At 37.3% G+C, this 10,113-nt stretch overlaps 2 protein-coding genes across 4 annotated transcripts in view; one reads left to right on the top strand and one right to left on the bottom strand.

Annotated features, from left to right (window-relative positions):
* serinc5 (serine incorporator 5) overlaps nt 1–3,241 on the top strand; it is a 23,680-nt gene extending 20,439 nt beyond the window's left edge. The window contains exons 9-12 of the mRNA XM_016573351.1: nt 167–236; nt 339–375; nt 566–710; nt 1,017–3,241. Of these exons, the coding sequence (XP_016428837.1) occupies nt 167–236; nt 339–375; nt 566–710; nt 1,017–1,161 (397 nt within the window). The 3' untranslated portion in view covers nt 1,162–3,241. The remainder of the gene's footprint in view (nt 1–166; nt 237–338; nt 376–565; nt 711–1,016) is intronic.
* Nucleotides 2,028–10,113, bottom strand: part of thbs4a (thrombospondin 4a) — a 15,743-nt gene continuing 7,657 nt past the window's right edge. For 2 of the 3 annotated variants that reach the window (XM_016573348.1, XM_016573350.1), the window contains exons 14-21: nt 9,457–9,575; nt 6,218–6,270; nt 5,961–6,142; nt 5,496–5,723; nt 4,560–4,756; nt 4,133–4,305; nt 3,887–4,026; nt 2,028–3,797 (exon numbers count right to left, since the gene is read on the bottom strand). In XM_016573348.1, coding sequence (XP_016428834.1) covers nt 3,757–3,797; nt 3,887–4,026; nt 4,133–4,305; nt 4,560–4,756; nt 5,496–5,723; nt 5,961–6,142; nt 6,218–6,270; nt 9,457–9,575 — 1,133 coding nt within the window. In that variant the 3' untranslated portion in view covers nt 2,028–3,756. The remainder of the gene's footprint in view (nt 3,798–3,886; nt 4,027–4,132; nt 4,306–4,559; nt 4,757–5,495; nt 5,724–5,960; nt 6,143–6,217; nt 6,271–9,456; nt 9,576–10,113) is intronic. The other variant, XM_016573349.1, reaches the window with a different exon arrangement.

The raw sequence follows: 10,113 nt of genomic DNA, 5'->3' as shown, positions 1-10,113 counted from the left end.
AAAAAAAAAAATTTTTTTTTTTTTTTTTTTTTTTTTTGTCTGGTGGCGTTTTGGGAATAATTTAGGGAATGTTCTGTTTTTACATTTGACGGTTAAAAAAAGAACACTGCCCCCATGTGTCTAATGCAATTTGAGTAAAAAAAAAATAATACTCCTCTTCCTTCAGTTTGATCTCCACCACCAAGAGGAGCTCAACAGCCTTGCAGGTGTACAGGAACGATATGCCCGAAAATGAGGTGAACATTTGCCATGTTCTCTTTCTGCTGTGTTTAACACAACATTACAAAAAAATCTAAATCAAACTATATAATGAATCATGCTTTTTTTTTTCTTTTCAGAGAGCTCGCTGCTGCTTCTGCTGTGTTGATGATACAGGTAAGACACTTACTTCGTCCAACCCCTCTTTTAGTATTTTAGGGCATCACCTGAAGATTTCAAAGCTTAAATGTATTTTGATACTAATTTGGATTCATTTATACAGTAGAAAAGGGTAGATGGATGCCTCCTGGTGGTCAAAAAGAAGTAATACAGGTTTCTTAAACCAGGTGTTTTTTATATTTTCCAGAGGACTATGATGATGAGAAGACTGCTGGAGGGCAGAATGTGAAGTATGATGAGAGAGACGGCACAATCTACAGCTACTGCTATTTCCATTTTGTTTTCTTTCTCGGCTCCCTCTACGTCATGATGACTGTAACCAACTGGTTTCAGTAAGTACATAACAACAAAAACAACATTCCACAACACAACTCCTTTTTGTTTTGTTTTTGAATGTCTCAGGCCAGCTGTGACATATACATATGTATTTACAAAATAAATAGTATAATTTGTAAAAAATCATAATGGTTTTTTAACTATTGATTGTCATTTAATTGTATTTTATTACTATGATTTTCTTGTTTTACTTTAAGTTCCTCTGACTAAATCAAAGTCAGTAGACTGTTATTGTTAACACTAGAATCACAGAGGTCACCATGCGTAAAGTGTAATATGCATATGATCTTGTCTCTCTGCAGTTATGAGAACGCAAAGATCGAGAGGCTGCTGGAGGGGAGCTGGTCAGTGTTCTGGATCAAGATGGCATCCTGTTGGGTCTGTTTATTTCTGTACATGTGGACCCTGTTGGTCCCCATGCTCTTCCCAAAGAGATTCCAAGCCTAGAAACCCTTCACGCATGTTCCAGTATCACCACTGTCCACTTACAACTACTGTGTGTGTGTGTGTGTGAAAGAGAGTTTTGTTTGTTTTTAATGTTTTTTGTTTGTTTTATTAGTTTAAGTATAGTAAAAGCTTTTGATTTCTCAAAAGCTGCTTATGTGTTTTGTCTTTAAATGCAGTTTTATGGAAACGTGTTACAGAAATCATGTTATGGTTACTCTCATGCTGATGTAGGGCTATTGTTTTCCTCATTACATGAAGGTATAAAAACAAAGCATTGCTCAGGCTCACACATCACCTGTAAGTGTCTTGCTTGTTAACGCCTTTCCTTTTGGTAGCTGAAGAATTCTATGCAAATCAACAAACCATCTGTGATTTTCATTCATTTATTTGTCTGCCTTTTTGAAAAGTTTTCAAATGTGTTTTATAGTTGTATTTCACTTCAAGGGTGTTTCACTAAGGTAACAAGACTTCTTATTTGAATAAATGTATCTATTTATTTAATAGAGATATCTCTCCTGATTAGTTAGGACACTGCTGCCTTGCAAAACCACCACACCACCAATGGCACTCATGGAAACATGATCAAAACCAGCTGAGAAATTACTGTGCAAGATTATTCCTATAAGAAAGTACTCCAGTGAGATGTCTTGTTACTGTATTTATTGAAGCACCCTCATAACTTCCTTATAAAACTGCACCAAAACAATATTTCCAAGTAAGTCAGCAACATTCCTGAAGTTTCCTCTTTTTCGGCTTCATCTTAAATCTCAGGTAGTCTACATTTTGAGCATACTGGTGTTTCCAGTGAATCACACCATTCTAAGGAAAGCATGTGACTGCCGTTCCCAGTAAATGTTCTTATGATGATTTGAAATGGGAGGGCAAAGCCAAGGCCACATCGTTATACCCCAAAAACCTAAACTGCCACACAGATTGTTATATGGCCCACAGCAACACTGAAGCTATAGTTTATTTCTTTCTTATTTTTCGATTTTTGTTACAATTTAAATGGTGCTTTAGACCACGGATGTCCTATACTATTTTATTCCAGCTCATGCACTAGACTTGCAAGCATGCCATTTGTCAAAGAACAAGTTTTTGTTAAGCATTGTTACAGCTGTGTACAGCTATTCTATTGAATTTTTCAGAGGTTTTTGTTGCTAGAAGTGCATGTCTGTACATCTTGTTTGTGGTGTTTAATTTACAGTTTACAGGAGCTGCCCGTATTAGATGTATTGCAGCACTCCTGATGCTCCCTGGTAGAAAAAAAAAGTGGTTGTTGTTGATGAAGGAAATACAATCTAGAACTGGAATTATTTGACATTTTATGGTTATTTCCTGTGTAGCAGTTGTAGCTGTCCTAAATGCTTTGACGAACCAAAATCTCTTTTACTACAATTGGAGCTGGCACGGCTTTACTTTCGGTTTGTGATCTGAACAACTTCTCCTAAAGCTGAAGAATCTGTCTGGTGATAAAAAAAAAAGAGCTTGTTTATACAAATCAAAATTAGCAAATAGTTGACTTAAATGCTACATGATACAGCTGCATTAAGTTAAAAGCATACTGTTTTATGCAACCCTTATTTGTTGCTCAGTATTTAGTTTAAAAGTGTTTGTCTGAATTAAACATTATGCTTTCCTTTATTTACAAAGATGTGCTTTATGTAAATAGTCCATTGTAAAGATGACCACTAGGTGTACTCATAATATTGCAAAAAATGTAATCTTGCGCTTTGTGTTGTTCTAATTTCACATGGGAGACATTATAATCCAAAAATATGTACAGTAAGTTTACAAACAACTCTTTTTTTTTTTTTTTTCCCATTTATATGCCTTGAATTTTCTTTATTATTATTATTAACGTTTTCTCATTTCAATACGTTCCATGAAGGGTCATATGAGTTTAACTGTTGCAGGATGAATATTCTTTTTAGTGTTTTTATTGATATTGCCAGTTCTTTCAATAAAAAGACAAATGAATAAAATGGTGTAGTCTATTAAATTTTTTTTTTATGTTTTATATATGAAAGTTTTGTCATTTGTAGTCACAGAACGGAGACAACTAACACATGTACTATATGAAAATGAGACTGAACTGTATACAATTAGAGGTGTAATTTAGGGTGAAACAACCTTCATGGGGCTTACAAAATAAAACCAGTCAATGTTAAATATCAGTCGGTTCCTCACACAAAGCCTCACAGAAAACGTACAATATACAGGACAAGTTGTATGGACCATTTGTATGTTTGTTTTAAACTATGACTTTAAAATTACAAGTCTATGACATTGTCCAGCAAGTCCAAGCACAAATCCTGACAATTTAAATGTATTTGTCCACTTTATTAATATTAAAACCTTTAGTGAGTGTTTAATGTAGTAGCACACAGGCTTTGCTCTTTCTGGCTGAACTGCATTTTTGTGTAGTAAACATTACAGAAGTGTAAATTCAGCATAACTATAAACCTGTATATGTCTTGATGCAAAAGCCAGTAAATGGTCCATAATTAATTGGAAAGATGAGTACCCAAAACATCAGTCACATCGTGTTTTAACACTAATAGTGCTCTCCTCTTTCATCTCCGCTTAGTTTCATTACTGCTGGGCTTGTTCTGTATAGTCTTCAGGAATTGTGTCTGTAAATGTCAAGAAAAATGTACATGAAGATACACAGTGAAATTAAAAAGAATGCATTGTTCTAATATTGTTCAAGCACTGCACTCACCATTACAGCGGTATCTCAGGTTGGACCAGATGATGTTTTCCTGTGAAAAGCAGAACACCCCAAGACGGCCTCCTCTCATACTAGTGTCAATAACAACTCCAGAGTCCGCAACCAAGTCGGTACCTTCATAGAACTTTACTCTGTGCCAAAACAGAGAAACACCGAAAACATGTTTTGCTTCAGTGCACCGTTTCTCATATCCAAATCCAGTAAAGTCTGAAGTCGCCAGTATTTACAGCATCTAACCTGATGTATCCCACTTGGGGTCTGTGCTTCAGATTCCAGCGGTAGGACACCTTGTCCTTCCAGCCCACATTACGAGGGTCTTTCCACAGCAAACGCACCTGATCGTTTGTGTCTCCAGTGTGCCACAGTGAATTCCTCAGGAACTCCCCTGGCCCGGTTTTAGACTTCACGGCCTAGAAATGCAAATATATTGAATCATGTCTGTGTGTTTATGATTTTACTTGAATAATCGTATCTAATTGTGACATACTTGAAGTGCAAAATAACTATTTGGCTACAGCTTTAACATCGGTTAAGTGTTTTTGCATGGATCAGAGTTTAGCCAAAGCCACTTTACTAGATTTGCCGAGGGCTCCGCAGAGCAGCAGTAATGATAAAAGCACAGGCTGAGCGTTCAGACAGTAATAGAGATGAAGAGCGCCGAGACCTTAAGCTGAATGCCAGGCTCAGCCACGGCTCTAAAGGGCACCGCCTGCCAGTACGTCTGCTCCGTCTGCTTCCACATCACCACATAGAAGCTGGAGGAATCCTGGTAGCCGAAGATGAAGCCTGCGTAGTCGTCATCGGTCACTGTATTCACATGGAAGGTGCCCTCAAAGTCCACGCCACTGAATGCTGTATATCCTGTATGTGGCGGCAAGACCGTGTCATGTTTTGACCAGATTTTCATTTAAAACGAAATACTAAAGTTTATATTTCAACCATGATTTAAACAAAACTAATACAGAAATTGTTGTTTACTATTCAGTTAAAGGGATACTCCACAGAAGTCTTTCATCCTTTACTTACCCATCCTAGATGTATTTGATTTTCTTTCTTCTGTGAAAACGAAGTCCATTTAATGCAAGTGGACAGTAAACCAAAAGTTGACGCTTCAAACAAACACGACAGTAACCCATACGACCGCAGGCTTCTGAAGCTAAACAATAGGTGTGTGTGAAAAATACTAATATTTTAAACCTTTTTAAACCATAAATTCACTTCAGAAGACATTGATTCATCCAATGTGGTCGAATGGATTACCATTGTTTTTCTTTTGTGTGGTTTTTGAAGCATCAACTTTGAGGGTCCAGTCCACTTGAATTATATTATCTTTCAGAAATCTGCATTTGTGTTTCACAGAAGAAAGAAAGTCATATAAATTTGGTAGGCCTACAACATGAGAATCAGTAATTGTTGAGAGAATTTTCATTTTTGAGTGGAGTACCCTTTAAGAGAAAACGACATAACTTTTCTTAAAAGACCAATTAAGACCAATATGAATTTCCAGGCTGGTCTATACTGGATCGGTGCTGGTTTAGCTGTTCTTTTCACCATGGAAATACTCAAGATGATTTGAATGGTTTGGGTCACATAAACATACCGACAGCTAGTCCTGGGTCACTGTTCATGGTTTGGACAATCTCCATTCCCTGATTAAGAACAACCCAGTTGGGGTCGATCTGAGCCTCTCCCTCTGGATCCAGAACCACGGTCTGATAGGCTCTGAAGTCGGTCAGAGTGATCTCTGCGTTCTCAGGGCAGGTGTCGATTGTGTCTATCACATGATCTTTGTCAAAGTCTCCAGTGCAGGTGTCACCCACCCCATCATCTGACAAAGAAGAAGAGCGCAAACAAGACTTTTAGCTGATAATATCTTTTTATCAGTGGTCTGAGTCCACTATAGGTTTGTGAAGTACATTATGATACAATAGTTGAACACTTAAGTCACACTTAAAAACACACAAATGTCACTGTATTAGCATTTAAAAAAATGCAAACTAAAACATTAGTCTTAATTCATTGAACAACTTATGACATCCTACTAAGCAAATGTTGTGGTGCGTACTGTTTTCATCTTTTTGGTCTGGGTTTGGCACCAGTCTACAATTATCTTGACCATCCAAGATGCCATCATTATCATCGTCATCATCACACTCGTCTCCAAGCCCGTCCTTATCAGTGTCCAGCTGTGAGCTGTTAATGATGGTGGGGCAGTTGTCTTTGGTGTTCTGATGACCATCTCCATCACTGGAACAAAATAACTCGGTTATAAACTTGTTTTATATTGACCATCAAAGAGAAAAGTAAAAAATCAGAGTCTACCTGTCAATGTTTGTGTCACAAGTGTCTCCAACGAGATCATCGTCAACATCAGACTAATTGAAAGAAAACAGAGGACAGGTTAAAATGGTAATATTGAAAATTACATATTCAACATACAAAATATATAAAATGCACATTTAACAACAATTAGTTCCCTTGAATCTGGACAAGAGGCCTTAAAAGATCGGACCCTAACAGCACAGGGACTTGACATTGTTTGTATAGCGTCCTTTGTTTGTATTTGCACCAGTAGGTTGTAGCAAGTGACTGTTTTGTGATTGAATCGTTCATTCAACGGTTTCACTCAAATACGCTGATTCGTTCTGGACCGGATGAGTGAATCTTTGAATCATTCACTCACCCGAATCGCGAAGAGGTTGTTTCTACTTTGGATTTGTTTCCTCTAACTATTTTCGTTGGTGAAGCAAAAACAGACAAAACAGCTGACGATACTGTGTATATTAACTTAATGTTCATTCACTGAACTGTTCTCAGAATCAAAGCAACTCAGAATCGTGTTGTTTTGTGAATATCAGCAGGCAATCAGCCACTGATATTTAGGAACAGCAGCACTCTTGCTCGTTTAATATTGTTTAACTAGCTTGGTCAGCATTGTTTGATGGTTATACCATGTTTTTGGATATGTACAGTGATAAGAGGGATTCTGCCGGTATGATAAGATGCTATTTTGTCTAAAATAAATAAATAAATCTCACTAAAAACTCTAATCAATGTTGTGATGCTAGGCAGTATAAACAAGTTATTTTTGTATTTATGAGGTACTATTATAGTTTTATTTTGTTTTTATTAATATTTTTAAATTAGTTTTTATTTTTATATTTTTCCTTTTTTTCAGTTATGTTTTAATAATTTTGTTGTTTTGGTCATTTTGATTATTTTGTCATTATTATTATTTAAATATGTCTATGTAGTTTTTATTCATTTCCCCCTTTTTAAATCAAGTTAAATTAAATGAATATATAAATATGAGAAATGCTGTAGCTGAAATTTGATTTCAGTTAACATTGCAAGAATCATTGCACTTTTTTGGTTTTCTGGTCTATGTTAGGAACCAACCAGCAGTTGTCCTGTAGGAATACAGTCATGCAAGCACTGACATTGAAGGGAGCATTTCAGTTCAAGGAAATAATGATCTAATGAGGATTAATCTGTACCTGATCATTGAAGATGCCATCACTGTCTGCATCCGCATCACAGGCATCTCCCTTCCCATCTCTGTCTGCGTCTTCTTGGCCCGAGTTTGGAACAAACATGCAGTTATCCTGAAAATGAATGTGAGATAAACCGGTAACACCTTAATATTAAGTTTGGTTTGTTAACATTACTTAATACAATATCGAAACAAAAACAATATTTTTAGTATAGACCTAAAAATGGCTTTCCACCAACGTTTACCATCCAACCTGACAGAACTGGAGTGGATCTGCAAGAGGGAATGGCAGAGGATCCCCAAATCCAGTTGTGAAAAACTTGTTGCATCTTTCCCAAAAAGACTCATGGCTGTATTAGATCAAATGGGTGCTTCTACTAAATACTGAGCATTTTTCAGTTTTTCTTTTTTAATAAATTTGCAAAAATGTCAACAATTCTGTGTTTTTCTGTCAATATGGGGTGCTGTGTGTACATTAATGAGGAAAAAAAATTAACTTAAATGATTTTAGCAAATGGCTGCAATATAACAAAGAGTGAAAAATTTAAGGGGGTCTGAATACTTTCCGTACCCACTGTAGTTAACTATAATAACCCTTGTTTGAAACATGGATAACTACTAATTTTGAGAAGAACAGTTGATAAAATGCCTAAATAATTTGACTCCCTAAAATAGAGGCAGGAAAACAGTTTTCAAGAAAGGTGATTTTTAAAAACTAAAGTCTAGCACTATAAAGCTATCCATATAAATTAGGTTCAAATTAGGTGATACTAGACAACACCAAAAAGTAATCTGAAATCTAAAAATAGGGGGAAACTTGCATCCACAAATAAATATCCAACAGCAATCAATAAATATCTAATTAAAATACACAGAATAGAATAGAATAGAATAGAATAGAACTCGTAATAAAGTCGTGTGGCACCTGGTTGGGGTTTGGCACCTCAGGGCAGCTGTCACATGCATCACCAACACCGTCATTATCTTTGTCCTTCTGGTCAGGGTTGGGAACTCTCTGACAGTTATCCAGGATGTTCTTCAAACCTATCAGAAGTAAAGAATGTACATGGATGCGTTCAGTGATTCATTAACAGAGCAAGAGCCAGGGTATAAAATAAAGCAGCACCAGTGATATAAAGGGCATTATCATACAGAGGTGTACTGTCAAAAATGTCACTGAATGGAGCAAACTCCATCAGGAGAAATGCGTGTATACAGTGATGTCTTTGTGTGCGGTTTGTTGGGTTATGTCACAAGGTGGCGGTGTTTCGGAAAGACTTCTGTGGAATAGTTTCCATGCATCAGTAGCTCTTGGCTCGGGTTCTTTGGTCGAAATGTGGTTGCTTAAGGGAGACATGACAAAGCTCTGAAGTATCAAGTCAAGTGTCTGGATTTCTGCTTTGATGAATAGATCGTAAATGTCAAGCGCTGCCTGGACTCGATTTTACACGTTTCAGACTGGAACAAATAATTGTCCATTTGAAAGAAATGATCAGTGTGGTGCCGTAGACGCTGTTAATATCCCTACAGGACATGACCCGTGCAGGCTAAAGTGCGCTCTAATTTGAGCTTTAAAAACACAGAAGCTTCTGTTTTTCCACATCAAAATGACCTAAGCGCAGGAAAATCACGATAAAAAACAGGTCCGAAGGGTGAAAAGGATATTTAAAACATAACACCCCATTTCTGCGACTAAATTAAATACACAGCAGCTGAATGGCATATGGAGCAGAGATCGAAAAAATGTGTGGAGAAGGTGATCTTTGACTAAATAAGACCTGAATTAAATTACCATCCCCGTCTATGTCATCATCACAGGCATCTCCCAGTCCGTCCTTGTCTGAGTCCCGCTGGTCCGGGTTCTCCACGTTTACGCAATTATCACAAGCATCACCATGGAGATCTTTATCACTGTTCTTCTGGTCTATGTTAGGAACCAACCAGCAGTTGTCCTGTAAACTTGCATCCACAAATAAATATCCAACAGCAATCAATAAATATCTAATTAAAATACACAGAATAGAATAGAATAGAATAGAATAGAACTCGTAATAAAGTCGTGTGGCACCTGGTTGGGGTTTGGCACCTCAGGGCAGCTGTCACATGCATCACCAACACCGTCATTATCTTTGTCCTTCTGGTCAGGGTTGGGAACTCTCTGACAGTTATCCAGGATGTTCTTCAAACCTATCAGAAGTAAAGAATGTACATGGATGCGTTCAGTGATTCATTAACAGAGCAAGAGCCAGGGTATAAAATAAAGCAGCACCAGTGATATAAAGGGCATTATCATACAGAGGTGTACTGTCAAAAATGTCACTGAATGGAGCAAACTCCATCAGGAGAAATGCGCGTATACAGTGATGTCTTTGTGTGCGGTTTGTTGGGTTATGTCACAAGGTGGCGGTGTTTCGGAAAGACTTCTGTGGAATAGTTTCCATGCATCAGCAGCTCTTGGCTCGGAAATGTTCTTTGGTGGAAATGTGGTTGCTTAAGGGAGACATGACAAAGCTCTGAAGTATCAAGTCAAGTGTCTGGATGTCTGCTTTGATGAATAGATCGTAAATGTCAAGCGCTGCCTGGACTCGATTTTACACGTTTCAGACTGGAACAAATAATTGTCCATTTGAAAGAAATGATCAGTGTGGTGCCGTAGACGCTGTTAATATCCCTACAGGACATGACCGGTGCAGGCTAAAGTGCGCTCTAATTTGAGCTTTAAAAA

Source organism: Sinocyclocheilus rhinocerous, unplaced genomic scaffold (genome assembly GCF_001515625.1).
Source record: "Sinocyclocheilus rhinocerous isolate Xijiao unplaced genomic scaffold, SAMN03320098_v1.1 scaffold1043, whole genome shotgun sequence".
Classification (NCBI taxonomy): domain Eukaryota; kingdom Metazoa; phylum Chordata; class Actinopteri; order Cypriniformes; family Cyprinidae; genus Sinocyclocheilus; species Sinocyclocheilus rhinocerous.
Note: the sequence above shows the minus strand (reverse complement) of the source record. Positions and strands in the feature narration are given on the sequence as shown.